A 23916-nucleotide genomic window follows, 5' to 3' on the forward strand; every position below is an offset into this window, starting at 1 on the left:
GGCCCTTCTGGATCCATGTTCTCACAGCTGCCTTGTATTCAGTGTACTTGGCCACTTTTCCAAAGATGAGGCGTCAATGTGACTTATCTCATTTGGGTTTTGGTATCTAGAGGATAAAGCTATATTTTATATTTAGAAATAGAGAAAAAACAGTTGGGATGTATTTCCAGCTTCAGTGTCTGGAACAAACTCAGACAAAACATCATTCTGTAGGAGGACAGTGTTCTCATTTCAGGTGGTGTGTATACTGTAATCTATTTCTGTTGATTTTGCTGTTTTGTACTGATATGTGAGTTAGGGCTTACTTACTTACTTTTAAATGCCAATAACCATAGTTTCAGTTTCTTTGTGCTTGAGTAGTAAGTCAGTGCCAGAGTTTTTTTGCAGACTTGAGCAGGTGCTTTGGTCATGCTTTGTAGAATGGGTTGTGAGGCAGTGGAGAAGCCCTTCTCTCACATGTGGTGAGAGTGATGCTGTGCAAATGAGTTTTATAAGTGTGAATTTCTCATGGAGCTCCTGGAAAAGTGTTTCATTCTTGTTTATGCAGACCATTTAATTGCTGCAATAGTTAAGTGAATATGCTTTGATTGAAAACCTGGATTGAGCACTGGCTCTGCCAGGAAGCAGTGCTTTTACAAAAGAGGTGTCATCTTCCAGAAAACTCTGGGAAAGCCTCGTGAGGCAGACAGGCATTTCTTTGGTGGAGGACTAAATTACTGCATCTCATTGCAAGATCCAGCCAGCTTCCCTCTTGCTTGTGTGCCCTCTTAGGAAAGCAGGAGGAAGATGGGAGCTGGAATTGCTCCCACTCCTGTGACTCCAAGTTAATTTGTCTGTGGTGGAAACATCTGTTCAGGTAGTTCCTGCTGCAGCCTGTTCCTGGGGCTGGATTGACCTGAGACCTGAGGGACTCAGGATATATTCGGCAGGGATCGGGTATAAAACTTGTATTATTTCCTCAAAGTATTCTTCTATGTAGGAGTTTTCTAGAATGGACTGCACATGATCTCTGTAGAAAAAAATGTAATTTGATAGGTCCTATGATATATTTGGCTTCACACAGAGACAATTTGAAAGTAAACTGGTATGTGTTTTAGTAGCAGCAGCAGCAGCAAGAAGAAATATGTTTGAATGGAGGATCGTGAAACAAGAGTATCTGAAGGTAGGATGGAAAGTGCTGGAGATGATGATAGCTTGTGTGAAATAACAGTTTCTGGTAATCCAGTGTGATAACCAAGCAGCATCAAAAATAATATTCCACTATCACTTTCTGTGTTATCTCTGAATCATCTACCGTAATGGGGTACACCGAGGGTTTAACCCCTTTTTTGGATCCTTTGAGATTTTCCAGTTGAATCGCTTAATGGGTTGGCCAGATACAAGTTAGCTGTCAATTTGCCTAGCTTTTGTAAAATCTTTGCTTAAATGACCATGACTTTCATTTTCTGGAGTGTTGTAAGGACTGAGCTGTATAAAACTTGTTTATTCTCAGGTACGCATGAGCTTTCTGCTGTCTTTTTCCATTTAGAGAAGGATTTGTGAAATATTCCCTTATTATACATTATGTAATATAATTAGTTTAAGACGTTTCTCTGTCCTTAGTGAACCCAAGACAACATTTTTTAAAAAAGAGCACTATGGCTACAATTTGGCTTGAATTTTTTTCCCCCCAACAGCAGCTAATTAAGTGACAAATGTTTCCACAGAATATGTCCCTTCTTTTGCATAATTAGGGCAAAGAAAACAAGAAAGCTGTGTGGCTGTATACTCTCTCTGACTCTGCCAGAGGGCATAGAGATGGTCTGGGAATTGTAGCCCCAAGTGGAAGAAATTCTGCTGTGCTCCTGTGCACCAGGCAGCTGTCAGCTAAGAACGTACTGCATCAGACTGTGAAGGAACTTCAAAGATTTCCCCCTCCCCAGAATAGCTATCCACATTATTACTCAACAGACCGAAAGGGGTATTCACAACTACAACATTTTATTTTTTTTTAATATTGTTTTAATAACAACAGTAAAACCAACAACTGCAATAATAATGGTAATAATACATTCTGGTTATAGTAGTGCAAAACCCAAAGAGAAATAGGAGAAAACACTTCACAGGTGTATATATATATGTATAACATTTTAGGCCGCTAAAAAGAGGGACATTATCAGTGCTTGGGGATGGCAGGCATGTTTGCTTTTGATACTGAGCTCATAATGTTGTTTACATCTGTCCTTATGGGAAAAGTCCTATCTGAGGAAGACTTTGTGCTTGAAACCAGCCTTTGCCTCTTCACCCCAGTTTGTTGGATTTGTCTGCATTGAAGAGGAAAACACATGCAGAATTCACATTGTTGTGAGTGACGAGAAAGATGTCCTTGGGAAAGGCAGGCCAAGATGTTGTGATGTTGTGGGTGGCAAAAGTCACACACTGCAGTGAAGTGTTTGGCTTATAATGAACAGGGTAAGGCCAGTCAGAGGCATAAGTGTGGTTTTAAGCCACAGAATTTTTTGTACTACTGTGTGGTGCTTTGTTTTTTACAGGACTTGTTTATGGAGCTGGTGGAGTCAGTGCTGTGGTAGCTGTTTTGAAATGAGAAAGCTGGCATCTTTGGAAATATGGCTCAGATATTCTTCAGTGGCATGTTTTCTGCCAGATGTTGGGGCAATTCTGACTTATTTAGAACAACTGTGGCAGTCAGGATCTGTCAGGTAGCACACTGTCCTCCTCCTCAAGGAAATGCAGCTTCATCTAAATTTCCTCCCTCAGACTTGTCAGACATTTGTTATTGTTTGCTGCTTCTTAGATCCTTTTCCTGTTTTTTTTTTTTTTTTTTTTTTTTTAAGCTATTGTATGACAGGTTTTTCTTGGCTGGTTGCTTTCCATTTACTATAATGAAACCCACAGAGAGATATCTGGGAACTGGTGTTCTTTAAAACCATTTGTAGACTTGCATTGGTGCTTCTTTTTGAAAACTAAGTCTAAGGTAATTTAAATCACTTTTGATTTTTTTTTTTTAAACAAAACTTTCTTTTGTAAATAACAAAATATTTGGGTTCAGGTTATTCTGATACCTTTTAAATAAGAAGCCAGTTATATTTGTATGGGGTAGGATGAAAAGAATTGCTTGAAAGATTATTTAAAAGGCATTTTTAAAAATCAGCTTTGCTTTTGCAGGCATATAAACAGTGTTATTTTCTAAGTGGAAGTAGGAAAGATTTGTTGTTATATCATAGCCTCTGCATAGAAGAGTTATAAAGGTTACGATAATCATGGACCTGAATTATACATCAGTGGGTCTGTTGAAGATGAGGAGTTCCCTGAATGTTTCAGAATGCACTTTCATTTTTCAGGGACAGGTGACTATACAGGCAACATTTGACAAAGACATTTACCTCCCAGAGGATGCTGTGTTTTGCTTTGTTTATGATGGGTCCCTAAAGAGACATATAATGTTTGCTGAGTGAGTTAGTGACAACACTCTTCAGTCCATAGTTCCAGGTGAGACTTAGTTCCACTCTTTGCTCTACACCAATCCTGTTTCAAAGCTGGGCATGACTGGACAGCTTGATATAACTGTTTTATGTCTCTGTAATGGAGAAAATGCAGGGATTCGAATGATGGCCTTTAGGATCTAGGCTTAGTTTGACTTTCCATAGGTGATCCTGCCTTTTGAAGCAATCCATGCCAACACAGTATCAGATTAAGCTTTACTGGACTTGCACCATAGGGCATGCATTGAAGTGCAGTCTTCAGGGATGGCATAATTTTTAATGTGGCTTGATTCTATGCCACAGCTGCTTGTCTGTGGTAATCCTAACACCAGCAAAAGTCCTGTTTTTTTCTGAGCCTTCTGTTGGTGCAGCTCTCAGCCTGGCTTGCAAGGCCCTCCTGCTTGGGATGCTTGGAGCTGCACATGGTACAGAAGTGTCTGGGAAATTGTTCCAGGGTGCCTCACTGCAAAAAAGGGATGTATGTGTTGCCCCCGAGCTGGCTCTCTGCCTTGGGTTTGTCTTCCTCATGGATGTAACATACACCCTGCTTGTTGCCTTTATTGTGTGCTTTGTGACTTTTTATTTTGTGTGAGTAGGAGGCTATAAGATGTGGTGTACCTGTGCAATAGGATCTCCTTGTTTTCTCTTGTGTTCTAAAGGGGATTTAGAGTTTGAAAGTAGGAGTAGAGTATAAAAAAGGGAAGTTCATTGCTGTTACGTAGTGGCTCTTTTGAACCTGAAAACACTAAATAATTGTCATGGATTACAACTGGAGAAAATGCAATGCTAAGCTTGTTCCAAGTCAGTTTTAATTTTATTTTAAGGTCTCAGCATATTCTGTGACATCATTAAATGGTTGCTTCAGGGGTAGGAACAAAATCAGAAGGCTACAGGCAATCATGACAACAAACCATGAACAGATGAAAATAAAATGTGAGGTTAAACTATATCTCTGCTGATGTTAGTGTTATTTTATGGTAGCCAAATTACGCATGAGGGAACACTTTAAAAACAACTACAGTTGTGGCGAGTACGTGCTTCCTTCTGAAGTTACCAGATTTCACATGTAGTCTTACCTTTTCAGAGTATGTTGGAAAACTTGTGAACTTTGTTCTTCATGGTTAACTCTACAGAGTGTGGTACAGCTTGCACCTCTTTTAGATATATGGCATCCAGCCTCCCTTAGATGTCAAATGAGTAGGAGTAAAAGACAAAGTGCTGAAGAGGTTAAAGGGACAAACTCCCTTGGACTTTGAGGGTCCCAGCTGTAAGTTACAGAATTGATACAGCATTTAATCAAGTTTGCCAATGGTCTGAAGAGTGAGTTAGTTAAATTTTTTTATTTTCGCCCGGGTAAATACAAAATCAGTTTTAATAAATAGAAATATTACTCAGAATTCATTTTGCAGGCCACAACCCCACTCTTTTCATATGCATCTAATTTTTCTTAATGCTTATCCAAGAATCTTCAATTCTTTCCACTGTGGTTAAAGAATCCTCAATCATGAAAAGACTGGTTCTAGAATTAATTGAGTTTGTATACTTGACTGTCAGTTCAAGTCCAGCTGAATCCACGTTCATCAGTATAATTGCTTGGTGGATGTCCTAAGACAAATAAATGTAATGAAAGGGAAGAATAAAATAATTCAGAATGGGCAGCCACAGCTCTTAGAGGCAGACAAGAATGAAAAATAACTAATGTATTTTCTTAACATAGATGATGTTAGTGATTAGTTTGCATTATAATTACAGGCCATGGATACCAGGAAGCAGTTTCTGTGTCTGTGTTAATGCACACAGTGGGTTCCTCACCTGTAGTCCTCGGCAGCTGTCCTGTCACTTACAGAGAGGATCTGTTGTGCCAGTTGTCTCGCTTTCTGGTCGATCACACAGAATGTGTCACCGCCACTAGTCACAAGCTGCTGCTGGATAAGTTTGGGCTAAGGGTGAAAGATCTGCAGTCACTGGATAATGACTTGATGATGGCTGTTGCTTATGAAAAGTTGCCTTCAACCTGGAACATCCTTGGAAGCTGCCCAGAAGGTCGCAGAGTTTTATTTAAAATTAGAAAGCTTCTAACAGTGATTTGGTGCGCAGTTCAGAGCAGAATATCTCACTGTTTTGTCTAGTTTCTCTACTCTTGTGCTTTATTTTGTGTTTAATATAAAAAACTGCTCAAGTAAGAGAGGGCTGATCAGAGATTTGATTTGTGCCAAGAGAGTTAAAAAGAATAACGTTGGTTATTGTGACTCTGTCTCCCTAGAAGGTTTTTCTGCTTTGACTCACTGTGAATGCAGTTCTTTATTTGTAAATAGAGCTGTCTGTTTAAAAAAAAGCAAGAATTGTATCATGAAGCTTTGCAGCCATAATTCTAACAAAATGAGATATTTTATCTTAGAAGAAAAAGGTAGTAGTCAGGGAAGAGCATGTTACTGTAGGCATTCCGATGTGCAGAATAAACATAATTTTTGCCATTGTTCTGTCAGTGTTTATCCTTCATTTATGGACTATGGTCGTTCATTGGGGAGAATATCATTAAACAAGTTTACAAGTGTCTTTTTTTAATTGTAGAGGAAGTGTAATGAAAATACATGTGAAACTTTACATTAGGGTATGTTACTGAAAAACTTCATAACAAAATCAGGTGAAATTTTCCTGGGTTCAGGTTTCATTGCAAACAAAAAGGCTGTAGTTAGGGTTTGCTGAAGAGCATATTTTTTTGCAGAGACAGCTGATTTATAGCTGAGGGTGGAAACTGCATTATGCTTGATGGCTTCACATGTTTTTAATTGAAAATTTGGTAGTTTTGGCTGTTTTCCTTTTAGTACTTAAAACTGCTGAAAATTAGAAGACAGGCAGTTTCCATGTGAGCCAGACTGAAAGAGATGCATGCAAGCTTTTGGGAGATAAAATCGTATCAGTTAAGCTCATTTCTTTGGGTAAGGGTTTTCTTCACATTTTAAATCTTTCTAATTCTTAATGACAGATAACTTAAAATCTGAAGAATGTTTTTTGTCTGTCTGTTGTAAACAACCTCTTTAACAGATGTGAAAACAAACACCAAGTCTCATTCAAGTATTGGCTAGACAGGAGAGGGAAAAAAGGAAAAATGGCTGTTACGTGTCTCATTTTGATGTGGAGTAAATACTTGTTCAACATCTGGAAATACTGCTGGATTTTAGCAATGAAGACCTTGTATCAAAGGCTGAAGAAATCAGCTGTAGTTTTGTTCAATAGGATTATTTAAGCTTTTCACCAGCTGAAACCCAACCCAGAGGCATCAGCAGGATACCAGGGGTACTGAGAGATGCTTGGGCATAGCCATCTGGGTACCTGCTTGCTCAAAACGTGGGGAAAGGTTATCCTGGGTGTGTTGTAGGTTCAGAGAGTCAGAGATCATCTCAGCTGGTATCAGAGTAAGCTCTGCCAGGGCAGTTGCTATTCACATAGCAAAAGTCTTTAATTTTCAGTTGCATTAGCTATTAATTTTCAGGTGCACTGAAATGTCTATATAGAAAAAGAATATGTTCCCCTTGCAAGACTTTTATAGATCTTGTGTTTTTTGTTTCTATGTATTTTTTGTTTCTATGTATTTTTCATGCTTTGTTCACTTTTCAGATTAAAATACTTGTCCTGGGGTATACTATACATAAACAAAACTTCAGTGCAGCTGAAAAAGCTGGGATGTGTGCCCCCACTGCCATACAGAGCCTCTGTGAACATTTGAAGTGTTAGACATGTCTTTAGCATACCATGGTGGGGTTGCCTTTTGGACACTGTTGCACTTGAAGAAGTGACATCTCCTTTTGTACAACAGATACTGCTCTTAAATAAAGCCAGGATCTTTTGCCTAGCTTCTGAATAAACAAAACAAATTCATGTGACCTAGGAACAGTGCTCATTTACAGTGAGATCTGTCAGTGCACTTCTACCTGGGGAGTGCTTGGGGCCACCCTCAATGGGGGACTCCTGAAAACTTTCTGGACAGCTTTTCCTTCAGCCCAAGGGAGGCTAGTCCTTCCCTTTGTCTCTCTCTGAGGTCCAGGCTTGGGCTGGCCTGATACCTATTTTGCTCTCCTCTACGTGGTTTGTATAATTTTTCCTTAACTTCTGTATCCTTTCTCTCTTCTTTCTGAAAGTATAGTTTTGATCCTCTCTCTTGACTCTTAGAAGCACTGTCTGGTGTTGCTTCCTTGTGCTGTCCTCATCACCATGTTTTTGTTCCCAAAGCCAGGAAAGCCAAGCAAAGCTGAGGGCTGGCTGTGGCTGAGGGAGGCCTGTGCATGGAGGGGAAGGAGAGGGAGGGAGGGAGAAAGGGATGGACTGAGACAGGAGAGCTTCAGATCTCTCTGCACATGAGAAGAGGAGGAGTCCTTCATCTTCAACTGTGAGGTGATGAAAGGTTATCACTGTATTCTTCTACATGCCCTGAAAGATCAAAATGGGTGAGAAACAGATCTAGAAATTTATGAATATTTAGAAGTAGAATGAGAACCTCTTTCCCTACCTGCTGTCCCTACAACTCCCGGTATCAAAGATTGGAGGTGTCTTGACACTTGACCTTGTCAGGCTGCTCATTTTAATATGAATGCTATGAAAGATGTGGGTGCTATCATTCATCACTACCTAGGACATTAAGCTTTTGCCATTCTGTCAGTTTTCAGAGCTGCAGGGCTGTTTTTGTTGGCAAAAAATACTTTTGAGGGACCTGTTGCTGGAGAAAATTATTGCACCATCTGGTGTTTTTTGACCTCATTCATTTTTATGAGGATTTGGAAACGTAAGGGTTGATGGAAAGATAAAAGAACTCTTTATTCATAGGAGTTCTGGTATTCAGGAAAAACGTTTGTATATATTTTATAAGGTATAAGAAGGATTGGATAAAGAGAGCCAAGAGATTGTCTAGAGAGCATTGCAAATAATTCAGGAATTTGGTGTAATTGCACAGGTCAGGAGTTATCAGCCACATTATAGAAAGTTCAACAAAAGAAACAAGAAAGCATGACCCTTTTGTTAATCCTCACTTGTTAGAGATGCCTGTGTGACAGCTGTGACAGGAGCTGCTCACTCCCACAGAGTGGTCAGACGTTGAGATCAGCATCTTGCTGCTAGAGAAAATTGGGGACTCAACAAAGGTGCTATGCTTAGACATTTTTTTGTTGGCAGGTTTCAGGAAAGGGGAAGGAGGGATAGGGAGGAGGGAGAGGGGGAAGCTGCTTTTCTTGTTTATTTCACCTTGATAAAGGATATTTTCCTTCTGAACTGGATTATTCAATTTATGGAGACAATAAGTATTAATAAGCTAAATAAATTGTTAGTACTGCCAGAAAAAAGGAGAATTTTTCCACAGTGTTTTTATTTACAAAAAAAAAAAGAAAAAAGAAAAAAAACAACCAAACAAAAAACCCCAAAAAACAAACAACAAAACCAAAAAAAACCAAGCCAAAACAGGGAAAGATACAAAGAAAGAAGGGAAGAAAAAAAACATTAAAAAAACCAAGAAAAAGAGAGAGATAAGAAATTAATCTGAAAGGAAAATGCTTCCAAGTAACTCTTTGTTTCTTTGCACCATCAGGTTATGGCAACTGTCCACTATTGGCAGTCCCAAGAATCATCAGACACAGGTTCAGCATCTTCCCTGCAGCTTTTTTATCCTTGACACACACGGGTTTACATTTCTCAGCTGTCAGAGGGCGAATGGGAGCACAGGAGGGCACTCTGCAAGCAGTGCACTTTATGGACAAGAAGCTGAGGGCATCCCAGTTTCTGGTTGTTTTAGGGGTGCTGCCAAGAGAGCGTTGTCTGGGCTACTTAACTGTGCCAGTAAACAAAGAAGAACAGTTGCTGCCAGCTTTGCCACCATTTACAGTTATTTTCAAGAGGAAGACTGCTCTTTTAGGTTTTTGTCTATTAATAGAAGCAAGAACATTACAGTCTGAATTAAGAAAACTAATTGTGGATCATAGAGAAGGGAACAGTGTTCCCCTTTGTGAACAAGGAGATTTTCCATTTTATATCATTCATGCACTGTAATTATTTTTAGGGATAGGTCTTGTGAAATGAGCTACCAAACTGTGCTGCTTTATAGTCTGCCTTTGAGGGACAATTTTCCATTTTCTGTGGCACTTTTTACTTTATAAAAGTAAAACCTCACCCTACTCTTTTCTTTGTAATTATCATTACTGTTTTCACGTGGTATTACACACATTCCTTCTAAAGTGCACAAGCTCAAACTTGACTGATGAATATCAGGATTTTGTTGTAAATGAAAGAAAATTCTGTCTGTGTCTTCTCTTCAGCTGGAATTTGAGATTACTTTTTTCCCATGGAAGGAAATGGAGAGGGGTGCAAAGTGCCTGTTCTTCACAGGATTAGAAAAATATTGGGAACAGTGGATAAATGTGTCTAGGCCTGAGATTTGTGAGGAGAGGTAAATGCATTTTGGTCAGAGAATTGAAGGAGTTAGAGAAGCAGATAAATCTTTGGCTCAGTAGGAGTTTATCCTTTTGGAAACTGTGGCTGGCAGAGGGAGGAGGATGCTAACCTGTGAGTTGTGAAGCAGATGAGTGTCTTTTAGAGCCTGCTGCTGACCCAGAAACCTGCATGGGGCAAGATATTGTCAAGCATGCTTCAAGCTATGGGTTTCCGGCAAGTGTATGATTCTCATCTCCTGGTCAGTGGTAATAATGGCAAAGGGGAGGCATTTGAGATCCCTTTGACCATTAAGAGGTAAATGCTGTTTTTGGGAAAAGCACTGAGCACTTGGAGATACACAGAGTGACAGGAGAGGAGAGCGAGTAGTGTGAGAGATACAGAAGATGAAGTTTCCTGTTGAAGACAGTATAAAAGTAGTGGGGCACTCCACTGCTGCAGAGACCAGATACAAAGCTGTGGTCTGACCCAAACCTCAGCCTTCAATTGGCACTGGGCTGGAGAGCCTTGCTCTTCTCCTGGCTGAAAGGGTGCCCCAGCTGGTATTGTACACTTGGGTGGTGCTCATATACCTGACACCTCGAGGGAGAGTTTGGCTGCAGCACTAAAGGATGTCCCTCCCAGCAACAGACACCATCTCCTGTAGCATTTTGCATCATAGTTAGGGGTCACCCAATCAGTGGAGTCAGCTGTAAACTTCACCTGAGGTGTAGCTGTGGCACCATGATGCGTGGGGCAGGTGGATGGAGGCTTTTCTAACCCTCCTACTGCTAAAGCTTCTGGGGCAAGACTCCCTTTGCAATGGACCTTTACCTTCCCTCATCTCCTTTTCTTCTGTAGCACTGATGCCAGCCTCTAGGAGTTGGTTCCTACAGGTATGCTCTCAGATGGTCTGTCACATACCTGACTTTATGCATTGCAGCCTGATGTCCCTTCACAAAACCACTTCTGTGGGTTTTTTTCAGCAGTGGGATGCACTGAAGACAGCTTTATAAATAATCTCATTTCTAATGGAGAAATGAAAAAAATTAGCAGTAATGTATAGAAGTATGAAGCCAGGAAAAAATGGAATTTGTCAGCCAGTTTTGATGTCTCCCCCTGCTTTTCATTCTTGAGGTTTTTAGTCTCCTTCCAGGAAATGAATGAGATTCAGAGCCCAGAAAGGTCTTAGTCATTTCTGTCAGAGAGAAATGTTTGGTTTTAGGTTTTTTTTTTGGACAAAGGAAGGGATTCAGGTGCAAGGAAGAACAAAAGTTTTTTTTAATGTTTAAATCAGGCTGTTTGGCTCAGTTCTGTGTAACCCAAACAGACTGTTTTGGCTGGAGAACTGGGTTGTAATGCAAAACAAAGTCTTGATAGTGCATATCATTTACAAAACCACCTGCCTTGTGATAGCTGACCCTGTCTGAATCAGCCAGCAGTGTGTCCTTCAAGTCTTAGGAGTTGTTTGGTTTGTGCATTGATGGAAAATGGCATTTTAGACCATTTAAATTAAGTAGCATTTTATACCATTTAAATTAAACAGTATTTTATACCATTTAAATATGAATATGTGGAAGAAGCCTTGTGTTTCCTTTTTTTTCCTCTTTCTGTTCCAGTTTGCTACTGAATGCAGAATATGTTGGGCTGTTTTCCACAATATGGGCAGGAGCTTTGTGTATGTTTATTTCTGGATTGTTTTCTTTCTGTTATGTTTTCTTTGTCGTTTCCCCATCCCTGCCTTTATGTCACACTTGAATTCTTCTCCAAGGGAATGGGAAAATAAAGCGAAAAGTGTAGGAGAATGCCATTTGATCTGCCACAATGAGGAAGGATAAAGAGAGTGGTAAAAGAAGAGAACCAAAGCTAGAAATTGTTCTTAAGGGAAAGAATTACTAACCCCCTGTTGTTTCAAAACTTTACCATCTTTTAATGAAAATCTTTTCTTTATAGGCAAGTCTGTTTTAAAAGCGTATTATCAGTCATTTGGGTATTTTTGTTTTGGAATTGCTGATTCCAGAATAGAACAAGAGCAGATTTTTCATGTAAGTGTCCCTGGAGGTGACCTGGTCCTACCCTCCACTTGGAGCAGGGCTAGCTTGAGAGTTTATCATGTTGCTAAGTATCAGGTTTTGAACACCTCCAAAGACAGACAGTTTGTAACTTCTCTGGGCCACCTGTCCCAGTGCTTCACTGTCCTTGTGTTAAAAAATCCTTGTACTGAAGAGCATACTTACCTTTCCATTTATCCTTCTGACTAGACAGTTCAAATTTCAGATTTAACTGTCATGAAGGTATTAGTATTTGCTTTATATCATTAGTTTCTGTTCACTCCTGGACAAGCCATGTGGGACTAGTAAGAAGAAAGTAGCCCAGCAAACTCATCATCTAGAGAGGTGAAGGATGGGGAAGAATGTGAGTGCTGTTTCTGACTAGGTGCATCAGGGCTGAAAGCAGACTGAACGTGCTGGGCAGTTCAGCTACCATGTGCATTCAAGCTGGCCATGAACAAATTTAGCATAAGGTTAGATGGAGGTTGTTAGGTTAGTCAGATAAAGATCAGATAGTAGACTATTTGTGGTGAGATAGTAGAAGTTATTGTTTTAGATGGCGGCTTCAGAAGACAAAGATTAATTATGGTTATTTTTAAAACTTGTTCTTTTGCAGCAGACTTACTCATACTGCATTGTTAGTAAGATTTGGCTGCCAGAGGAGTAATTTTATTTGCTGCAGTGTCCGAGCAGAGAGAAGGCTATTCCTCATCAGGAAAAGGGATTCCTTAGGGCTCCCTTTTTCCTGAGGGGGAAAGTCCTAATCTTATCATCCTCAGAGCAAGCTTATCTGGCTTTATTTTTGCTTTGTTCAGTATACATTGAAACCCAGTGGCCACAGGCCAACGTTCAGAGTAAAGTTTACCTTTTTGTTTCAATGCATTTAGTCTGAGGATTGGAGTTACATCTACAGATGTTTAACATGCTTAATGTTGATTGATGTATTTGCATGTGTTTTTGTTTTGGTTTTTTTTGTTTTGTTTTGTTTTTCTTTTTCTGTGAATGCATAATGTTTGTTCAGGGTCTACATTTTGGACCACATAATTTCCTGGGTATTTAAACTTGAACTCCCTGGTGTACATATAAACACTGCAGACAAGGTGCTCTGCTGGGGTCCAAATGGACGGCACAGCCTTGAGTCTGCTGAATTCCTTGCAGGGGAGACTCTCTGAAGTACAGAAATAGTCCTGGGGCCTCTGCTGTCTCTGTGAAGCACAGATGATGTTATCAATCTCTATTCAGAAATACAGTTAGGGACAGAAAGGGAAGATATTGGCACACACTTTCATACTGTGTCTGAATTGTTAGGTCATTCTCCAAGCAAGTGAAAGATCCAGGCTTTGAGCATTGTTTTTCACTTCTGATGACAGTATAATGAGAGAGGCACCCACGTCTAAATGGCAGACACTTCTCCTGCTGATTGTTGCATTGTAGTCAGTCTGCTGTTTTCTTGTCTTCTGCCCTGCATCATCCCCTGGATTTCCCTCTGCACCATGCCCTATTTTCAATTACTCTGCATTGGGGCTAACAGTGTATGTGTCTATCAGATTGGGGGAAATTTGAAGCTGTGTGTGTTCAAATTGCATCTGGCTGAGGGGGAAGTTGTACTGCAGTCTCTCATTTTTGAAGAAGCACACCAGCCACAGATTTTGGGGAGCCTTAACCCTGCTTATTTAAATGCTCCTTCATAGAAGAAGGTCTCAGATCCAGACAGACCAAGATGTTTGATGAGTAGTGTTTGACTGGGCTTTAAAACAGAGAGTTTCAGTCAGATCTGGGCTGAGTTGATCAAGGCCAGGTTAGATGGTGCTTTGAGAAACTCTGTCTAGTGGATGCTGTCCCTGGCCATGGCAGGGACACCTGCCTAGTCTTTGGACTAGATGGTCTCTGAAGTTTCCTTCTGATCCAGGCCTTCCTGTAGTTCCATGTTGCTTACGGTTCCGTTTAGCAAAGCAGTCTGGAAATGCTTGAGTTGGATTCAGCGCCATGTAGGTTGCCTGTGCTTGAAAACTTTGCAACATATGTGCTATCTTGTTGCATGGATGTGTAAACACTAAAGTTCACATTAATGTTTGTAACTAAAATGTAGCAATGGACATCCCTTCCAAAGACTGAAGTTAGAAACACTTTGTAGACCTTGGAGAAAAAAACCACCCACCCCATGGATCACCATGAATGACAATCCATCATTTTCCTCTGTGGCCCTGGATCCTACAGCAGATCCTGTGACTAGATGGACATGTAACCTGAAATGGGAAGACCAAGAAAAAATTTTAAAGACCAAAACCTGTGGAGAATATTGTTGCATAGGCAAGCTCATGCACCAGGTCACATGTTGGCTAACTTCAAGCTCCCTTTTACTCTGATGCCGGGAATTTCTTTCATCTATTGAAGGAAGCATAGTGTGTTTTTCTGGGATTTGACTGTTTGCAAGTTTTGATTCCACTTGAAATGGAAAGGTAAAGAGTCTGGATGGGTTGCCACCAAGTACTCGATACCAAATACTCAGATCAAAAAATGTATAACCAGTGGAGATCCTACCGTGATTTTCCCTGTGCAGTGGTAGGGAAAGTTCCTTAAGTTCCTTGCCATTCTGGGTCTATGAAATGTAGAGATAAAGAATTTTTTGGAATATAGTAACACTCTTAAGTCCAACATTTTCAAGAGAGACTAATGACTTTTCCCCCAATGCCCCAGAGAAGACATCAGAAGGCAACTCTCCTGTTAAAACATCCAGAGAGGATGAGTACTCGGCTGAGACATGGCAGCAGCCTTCAATTATGTAAAAGGAAGCTGTGAAGGGAAATAAATGGAAATTTCAGTGACATTTCTTAAATCACTGGAAACCTAACATATTTTAGCTGATTGTTCTGAAATCTGTACAGCAACGGTCCCTAAATACTTGACCCTCATGGAAAAACCTTTAAGTTTAACTTCATACCAAAATATCAATGTAAGAAACTGGTTGAGTGGCACTTGAGAATATTTTATTTATTGTCTTTAAATTGCAGAGACTTTTTGTTTGAGGATGTATGTATTAAGGCAGATAAATCCTTCCTTGAGGACAGGCCAGAGAATGGTGAGAATGATGACTCAGCATCTAGTGACAAAATCATGGTTGTATACTATTTTATTTTAAACTTCATCCCATTGAACTTGATTATGTGATAAAAAGTGGAGAGGAGAGGAAGGATTGGCATGTGAGGTCAGCTTTTGAGAAGAGAGAAGCAGGAATTATCTGCCATATTCTACGTATGTGTGTGTTGTTTTATAGCTTATAAGCTTATACCTTATATGTATCTCTTCTGTCCTGATAAGCAGCCTACCTTGAGAAATCATATCCCTTTTTTTATGTCTTTTTAAATTTTTTAGTTTAGATACTTGGATGTGTTGCTAGGTGTTTTGTGTTGCTGAGGCAAGGCAAAGTGCAGGAAAATTTCGTTTTAACTATCTTCTCCATTGGGGTGATGCTATATTACATACAGAGAATGAGAGAAATAATAAGATTATGTAATTCCAGCTGTTTTCTTTGATGGAAGAAATTAGATAGAATTTAGATAGCTTTTAGCTCTGCATATGCAATTAAGTATGTAACTGCTGTTTTCAGTGAAAGACCTAAAGTCTTCTGCCAGAAAAATTCTGTAGGTCTGAACCTGAGCTGTATTATTTCTGTAGATGGTAGTAAGTGTCTTTGATGCCTCCTAACAAGTAAGATGCTGAGGTATGTTACTGATGATTTTGATCTGCTTGCTGTGTTTTTTTAAGAGCCTAAACAAAAAGAAACTCTTCTCTACCTTGTGATGAAGCTGGGCTTGGTTAAGCTTTCCGTGTTCTTGGCAGTCCAGCCTGGAGGGTCATCAGCATTAGCGTTACCTAATGAGGATGGAGCAACACCGTTAGATTTGGCTTTACAAAATGGGCACTCCAAACTTGTTGAGATCTTCACAAAGTGAGTATAACGGTTTGCTGCTTTCTATGAAAATGTCCTGCCATTTAAGCCATGTGGGGAGTACTGTTGTTGATCTGGAGAGAGTTGCCTATTTTGTGCTGGTTTCTGCTGCTTTTTGCCAGTATGTTCATTTTAAACAGTAAATTTGTATTTACAGTTGAAGGAAGTTTATTAATTTTATGTCCATCATTACATTTGAAGTCAACCCATAGTCAGTTAAATGATAGAGGACCAGCTGCACCATCAGGTGCACATCAGCTGAATCCTGATACACTAAAAACAAGTAAAGACATTCCTTAATAATATAAAGAAATATTTATAAACAAAAGAGTCATAGGATCTGACTTCCACAAAACCTCAGCAGACTTTGTGACCTCTCTAAAGCTCAAGTTTGAACAAACAAATAAGGGAGAATCAGCCACAAGGCCAGTGCAGTTATGACTCTGTTTTGCCGGAGAGCTGCCACACTGACAAATGACTTAAAAGACAAGTGCTTTCTGGCACCTTTCAGCTGTCTGGAGCTCTGTCTGTACAGTCCTGAGGAGCTGCATGGGGTATATCTATGTGTCTTGGGACCCCAAATGGTAAGCATCATGCACCCCTTCTTACTCCTGGCTTTTCTTTGCAAATAGAAATACACAAGAATTGGGCTACATTTTTATTTTGGTATGTGGTGCTTTCAGTTCTGGCTCCTTGCAGCCTGCAGTTTATGTGAGTCTTATCCATACTTCAGCTTAAAAAAAAAACAACGTGGGCACAGTACATTATGTTATGACTGTCTCATTTGTTTGTTATGTCCAAACAATACTGTATTCCCTTGGGATACTTTCTGTTTTTCACTCTTGTGGGATAACAAATCTGCTAGCTGCCAGTTGTGTCCTACTGCTATATATGGCAACACTGACAGGAAAAGGTACTATTGCTCATTTACAGCAATAAGGAGAAATAGGTATTGTCACAGCTTGCTTGTTCTGGCTTCTTTTAGTAGTGAGTAACTGTCTAGAGCTAACATTGTTTTTTCCCAGTTGATAGCTAGAAGTGGCTCTGCCTTATTAAAGCTGGAAAGAGTCGTTGGTATGTTTTTGTTTGCCCAGCTGTATTTTCAGTGTATGTTTCCGATTTTCAGCCTCTCTTTTTTGCAGCGGGTGCATTGGGGTCCTTACAGGTTGTGCTGAAGGTGAGCAGGAAGCTTACTGTGGCCCTGCTTTCATTCTACCTGTGCAGAGAGTATCTGCTTTGGCTGAAAGAGTTTCGTTTCAGCTTCCAGGGCCGTCTGTCGCTTGACATCTCAAGAGCAGGGATCAGCGAGGGTGCCTGCATACAGTTTGTTCATTCATCTGGAGCTCTGACGCTGACATTCACCGCACAGCACTTGCTGGAGTCAGACATAAAGCTCTTCAGAAAATACTTCTGGGACAGACCTCTTCTTTACCAGGTAAATTCCCAGCTGTAGAATTTTCAGGCTGGATTTGTTTTCCTTGAGTAGCCTTTTAATTTAAGCTGCTGTGTCACTGATCACCAGCATAATTTCATGATTACTGTTGTGGACTGCTAGTTCGTGTAGGTGTAGCTCATTGTCTGTCTGAAGCTGGAGGTAAGAGGTGTTGAGAACTTTGACAAAGCCTCTTTTACCTCCCAAGTTGTTCTTTAATCATGATGGGCTCTAAAGTGAGTATTTTTCCTTGAAATCTCTGTGTCTTCAATTGCATTGCCATTGTATTCAGGTTTGTACTTTGAAATATTTAGTTTAGTTCCATTCTTCTGGTAATGTAATGCCTTGGAGCCTTTATTAAGAGCCAACCCTGGTCTATTATTTACAGCAGAAATACAGGTTACAGACTTTTTCTACAGAGTTTAGTTTAGTTTTTCTTATTTTAATTTAAAATATCTGAGGCACTGTTATCATATCCTTCTGGACATCTCTTAATTCAATAAAATAAAGAGAATGCTTAAATGTATAAGTTCCTTAATAGCAATGCAGGTGCTTACCTGTGTTTTTAGACTGAGATTGCACAACATACGTAAAACTAATGAGCTAAAAACACACTAAAAGTTAGGGGTTTTTTCTGCTCTTGAAATTCAGCTTTTCTTTTCCATTCTTAGCTTTGGGTTTCCTCATTTGTGCACTGATTTCCCTTGCATTACCTTTATTGCATGCTGCACCTTTTTTAACCTAGAAAATTATTTCTATATTATGTATAATACAGAAATTTAATATAGAATATTTAGGTGTGGTGTATGGTATAGTCCTCATGCAATTACATTGTTGAGATTTTGATTTGTTTCAATATGAAAGTGTTACTCTCTGTAGCTTGCAGAATCCCTGTAATCTGTATGTGGCTTTTCCATTGAGACAATAATGAACTCAAAAGGAAAAACCAAGACTATAATCAAGAGTGCATTGTTATTTATATGATTGGCTTTTTCTTGCACTCATGAAGTCATTGTTTTTCATTCAGTCTTTGAAATGGAAAAAGAAAGTGTGGTATGTTAGGTATTCTCAAAGACAAAGACTCTGAAAGGCTGCAAAATTCTGCATTTGGTATTTTCAGGAAAAAGCCTTCTGCCTTGGATTTGTTGGTTCCCCTTTTGCCATTCCTCTAGTTGCTGCAGTCTAGGTTCTGTCATGGAGGCCTTATCCCCCTCCTGCTCAGCATCAGCGTTGCAGCATTTTAAATCAAACAGAAATAGACCAGAATAGCTGGGAAGATCAGGTGTTTACTTAGTTAATTTCTTATACACAAGCTGTTGTGTTTAGGGTAGACTATGTATTGTGTCCAAAAGGAAAGGTATAATTAATTTTCCTCCTGTTATAAACAAGAATTTTGAAATCTTCAGTTGTATCCAAAGCAGTGGGAGGCAGTCAGAAATTTTTGATAGATATTAGAGATTTCCCAGTACATAATCTTTTTAAAATAGTAGTAAAATTTAGTGCTGTCCTGGAGTATTCATTTTATCTGCAACAGACTAAGGCTGTACATCTGGTGTTTTGAGACTGTGTAAATGACCACATTGCTACTTCATGCTTGAGTCAGAAATCCATGAACTGAAGAAAGAGAGCTTTGTCTCAGTTATGGTGGCATGTAGTGTTGAGTTTGTGTGAAATTATTGCCTCAGACAGCAGCACATCTATTCATGCAAGAAAAGCATAATCTTTTTGAAGTATGTTCTTTACTCTCTGCTGTGTTGATTCTTTCAGTTCCTGTTCTATTCCTTAGAAGCCTAAGGAAGTAATGGAAAAGTTAAAACAAGCTGTCAGTAAGGTAAAGCCACTTGTATGGGAGCTATGCCTTCATTAAGCAGTTCAAAAAGTGGAAACCCACAGGTTTTGTGGCCATGCTAGGCAACAGAGATGGGGGAGATACCTGAAATTGCTGAGAAAGAAAGTGGAATTGCTTAAATTCTGTGTGACCTTCTTGGGGCAGAGGTTGCTGTGTGGTAGTGGTGCCCACTAGTGGGACAATGTGGTTGGTTCATTGTGCACCTCCAGTGGAGACCTAGGCAGCATGAGAAGGTGATCCATGAGGCTCTCTTAGCTGCTTTTTAGGAGGCAGCTATTTTAGGAGGCAGCACAGCCAGTGCAGGGCAGAGGTCCTCTGCGAGAGGAAGAGAGATCTGGGGACTGATGGACACATTTGAAATTCTGCCAGAGTAATGAAAGAAACCAGAAAAGGCAAGCCAGGATAATCATCCAAAATTACTACAAATTTTTATGATCAAATTTATGATCAATTGAGTATTTTTTTTTGCCTGGTGATGGACAGATTTAATATTTTCCTAACTTTGTTTTGACTTTTTCTTACTGACAGGTGTTGGGGTGGGAAACACAGCAAGAGATGAGTGGGGAAAAATGCAACTTGCCCCACTGGGGTGGGACTTCATGGCTTTCAAATTAGTTTGGCTGCAGTATTCAGCCCAGGGTCATCCCTGGCTTTTCTTTCGTGTTCCAGTTACCATGTCTTTTCTTTGTTTGCAGCTCTTGGTAGTTGGAAAATACACAGGCAGTCTACTAAGAGGGAAAGATTAGAAGCAAGCAGAGTAGCAGATGAAAGGACACAAAAGAATCCATTCCTTCTTCCTTCCACTTTGTTTTTAATTTCTGAGAGTAATTTCTAAAATAGGAGACTGTATCCCAGCCCCCTCTTCCTTTTGAGCAGGAGTGATATAGTTGATGTATATCTGAGTGAGGGAGCAGCCTGTCAAGGGCTGCAGACATGGAGACTGTCTCTTGGCTTCCAGACTGGCTTTATCATGTACTTGGTGTTTAGTCCTAGCTTATTCTCTTTGTATTGCCTATTCATCAGAATTGCTTGCTTTACAGGGATGTTTTTAACAGAAGCTATACTTCTGAACAGAGCTGTTGTGCAAAGCTGTTGTGCTTCTTTTCTCATAGAGAAGAGGGCTGGAAGCAGTGAGGTGCAAATGGTAAATCTGTTCCTTTAGATCTTTTATGTATTGTAAGCAGGAGGTGATTTCTCTTTGTAGTTAAAAATATTTTATTGGCTTCCCTCTTGAGGGATTGCTGTCAGTTTCCTCTGGAAGGTAGCCAATAAAATATTCCTTGTGGAATCTCTCTCAGTCATTTTAGCATTGCTTATAACATAAGTGATTGCTAGTCTTCAATATTTTTCTTGAGTTTTCAGATAAAGATCATGGGTATCAAATACAGTTACTGTAATTTTGATATTTTTTTCAATAGAGTATTAATTCAAATGAAGTTGAGACAGTGGAAGGTCCAAAAATGCCCTGCAGTACAACACACTCTGTAGAAGGTACAGTTTTTTTATTCCATAATGTTGCAATCCTTCAAGGCTCTGGAAAATTGGCACAGATCTATACGCTATTTATTTATTCAGAAAGATCATGTTTCATATGGTTTTAGAGACCTGTTAGTAGAGAACAGTGGAATAGGTAAGTCATACATTACAAGAGTTTTGTAAATCATGATACTCCCTACAGAGCATTGGTTTTCCAATGCCAGACTGAAGCTGTTCACAAAATATTGCATTTATAGTGACTGCAAAAGCTTTAACCGATTCCATTTCAAGAGCCAGAAAAATGTCAGGTGACTCCAGGAGAGGGCAGTGTTTACCTGAACGAACTCTCCAGTAAAATTCCAGTAAAGCCTAGTAAGTTAATAATGATAAGAGCAAAGTAATGATTTGTATGGGTAGGTTTGGGATCCAGCCTAGACTTCTTAAAAATCCTCATTTGTTTCTATTAGGTGTTCACTATTTTGGTGAGCAGTTTACTTCTGCAATGATTGTGGAACTGCACTTGCAGGTGAAAATACTCTTTCACTACCAAAATACCTCCCTGTGTACCTCAGAGCAAGTATGTCTTGGAGCTGAAGAGAAAAATCACAAAACAAGATTATTCTTCAGCGTCAGAATTGTGAGGCTTGGGGACTTATATGTGATTCTTAGGAATGAGTTGAAAGTCTTTATCAGTTGTCCATTTGCTTATGTGGCTGGCATTTTATGTTTGGATAAAGCAACAAGCTGGGAACTGAGAGCCTTGTGAGAGGCCTGGTCTTGCTCTTCAGTGTCTGCTGGAGACAACCTTACTTGAGGGCAGCAGAAATGTGAGCATCTGCAAGAACTGCTGACAGGACCATGACCAGGACCAGGTGAAGAGAGGATGGAGACTAGATTGTGTGGCATCAGCTAGTAATTTCAAATGAATGGGTAAAATAGGGACACAGTCAGGTATTTAAATGTGTATGCTGCCATTGCTAGTGCTGAAAAAATAGTTTCATACCCAGTTTTTCTGTTCATCTTCAGGCAACAAGTGTTCTCCCATTAGAAGTTGAATTTGCAGAGAAGTAATAAGCAGTTGTTAGCAGTTACAAGCTACATAATCTGTTATTTTTAGTGCAAATGAGAATTTATTATACGGGGTTTGTGAATGACCTTGGTGACATGATGTGAAAATGCATTTACTCTGGGTGTTCAGCTGAGTGCTGCTGTACTCTGATTAGGGTGATCTTTACGCTGCTCCTTGGGGATAGAAAGTGAATGGCCCTCATTAGCAGTGCTGTATGTGGTGGTCACTTGGCCAGTGTCACTTGTAGGTGATGATTACTTTAATGTTTTTCACAAAAAGCAGTTTCAACTTGGTCTGACTTGCATGAGCAGAATGTGAGTATCAATGGGTATTCACAGCCAAGAGAGAGCACAAGAGAGTCTCCAATTCAGGAGATCTACTCTCATTTTGGATTCTGATGAGCATCAGAGATACTTGGCATAGGCATGCCAAGCTATTCGTGTTTTCAATGGAATCTATAAACTTTTGTGCCTTCATGCATCAGAGTTACTTTGCACCTGTTTTTTTTAAATAAAAATGAATTTCATTTCAACACCTGGAAGAGCATGCCATGTTTGCTAAGTATTCAGGACCAACACAGATTGTAGTAAACACGCGTGCATGTTTTATGCTCTGTGATATCTATCTGTAGACATGAGAAGTTGTAACTACTGTGTGTTCAGTGTTAGGCAGCAAATGTTTTTCATCTTCTTATATTTCAATATTTAATTGGCTACCTTATTTCTGTAAGGAAGATTGTTTTCTAACCACCGAATCAAAAGAATGAAAAATCACTGGGTGGGGTTTACTGGTGACTAGTGGCTTGTCTTGCAATTTCCATTTGCCAGCATTCAGGCGATCAAAAGAACTTTGCTCAAGATTGAGTTAAAATTGTTGCTCCTGGAAGCAAACATTATATGAAAGGATTGTGCTTTTTACTACATTCTGAGCTGCATGCACTGAACTCCTTTATAAAGTGTCTGCTAAGTTCAGGACTTTATTTTGACACACTCATGGCATGAAAGTATCCCCCTCAGATTTTAAAACTGCTGCCATTCCAAGAAGTAGTAGCTACTCACTTCTAAAGTCAAGATCAACAGACCTTTAAAACCCAATGCTATCAGAAGCCCTGAGCTGTTAACAAGAGGTGGTTGCAGTGTGCTGCTTCTTGTGAAATGCCATCATATGAAAGCAGTGGGTCAGTATAAGGCGATGCTGTTAGCTTGATCTCCCAAAGCAACTTTAATTCAAATATATGGAGTGATACATTATCCCAACAGGATGCAGAACAAAAAGTGAAATAGGTGGTATTTTAGCTAATTTTATAGTTTGTGCTTGTCTTTTCTGTTTTCAAACTTTGAAATTCCATGCCCATGGGTTGACTGAATACTGTTATCTGGAAGATAAACCAATTGTTGCTACAGTATATATAATCTAGAGAAAATGGCTTTTTATTTCTGAGAATTGTGGAACTGAATAATAATGCCAAGTGCGTGTCAACACTGTAAAAAAAAATCTTCTCATGGAAGCTTTAAAGTAAGTGTCTGCACTTCTAATTACAGAAGAAATAGTCTGTTCCTACTAGCTGAAAGGTGGTGTCTGGAACGCTTAGTTTGACAGCACCAGGGATTTTGTGCTCTGTGATTGCGCTGTATTAGAGTGCAGGGGAAGATACATATGTGAGTGCTGCCAGAGGTTAATTCAAGAATGTGGATTAATTAAAAATGGATGACTGGGGTACTGATCAGCATGGACCCACTCCTAACTCCTGTCAGTGTCCAGAGGTCAGGTACAACAAGTTGTAACTGGTCCATAACTGCATCCCAGAATTTCGTGTCCAAGAGACCTGGTGGTCAGGTGGGTTTCTTTATTGCTGAGGATTGTGTGATTTAGCTAACAGGCAGCTGTCTTTGGATTGTTTCTCCTGAGATGAGAACTTTTAAAAGATTGCAACACTTTTTTAAAAGACTTGAGTGTATACTTTGCTCAATATAATGCGAGTAAAGATCCCCAAACTCCATATACCTCAAGGCACCTTATGCTGACTGTTGTAGCATACTTATGTTAACTGTTTGCTGGAGCTGGAGAAATGAAGAGGGTATCTGAGAACAGATATGAACCTAGAGTTGAAAGATCCAGTATAAAATTAAGCATATTTACCATGATGGCTCTGTCTATATCATTTCAATTTCATTTTATTTTAAAATAGATTTGCTAA

The 23916-nt window shown here is 39.6% G+C and overlaps 1 protein-coding gene across 13 annotated transcripts in view; it reads left to right on the forward strand.

Annotated features, from left to right (window-relative positions):
• Positions 1 to 23916, forward strand: part of ARHGEF28 (Rho guanine nucleotide exchange factor 28) — a 110956-nt gene that overhangs the window by 12105 nt on the left and 74935 nt on the right. For 5 of the 13 annotated variants that reach the window (XM_088054290.1, XM_014252385.2, XM_088054292.1 and 2 more), the window contains exons 3-5: positions 15710 to 15893; positions 17154 to 17328; positions 20593 to 20665. In XM_088054290.1, the coding sequence (XP_087910416.1) occupies positions 15745 to 15893; positions 17154 to 17328; positions 20593 to 20665 (397 nt within the window). In that variant the 5' untranslated portion in view covers positions 15710 to 15744. The other 8 variants (XM_088054302.1, XM_088054300.1, XM_088054301.1 and 5 more) reach the window with 6 other exon arrangements.

This window comes from Pseudopodoces humilis, chromosome 4 (genome assembly GCF_049639895.1).
Source record: "Pseudopodoces humilis isolate 2021_Gansu_Grassland_sample_001 chromosome 4, ASM4963989v1, whole genome shotgun sequence".
Taxonomy (NCBI): domain Eukaryota; kingdom Metazoa; phylum Chordata; class Aves; order Passeriformes; family Paridae; genus Pseudopodoces; species Pseudopodoces humilis.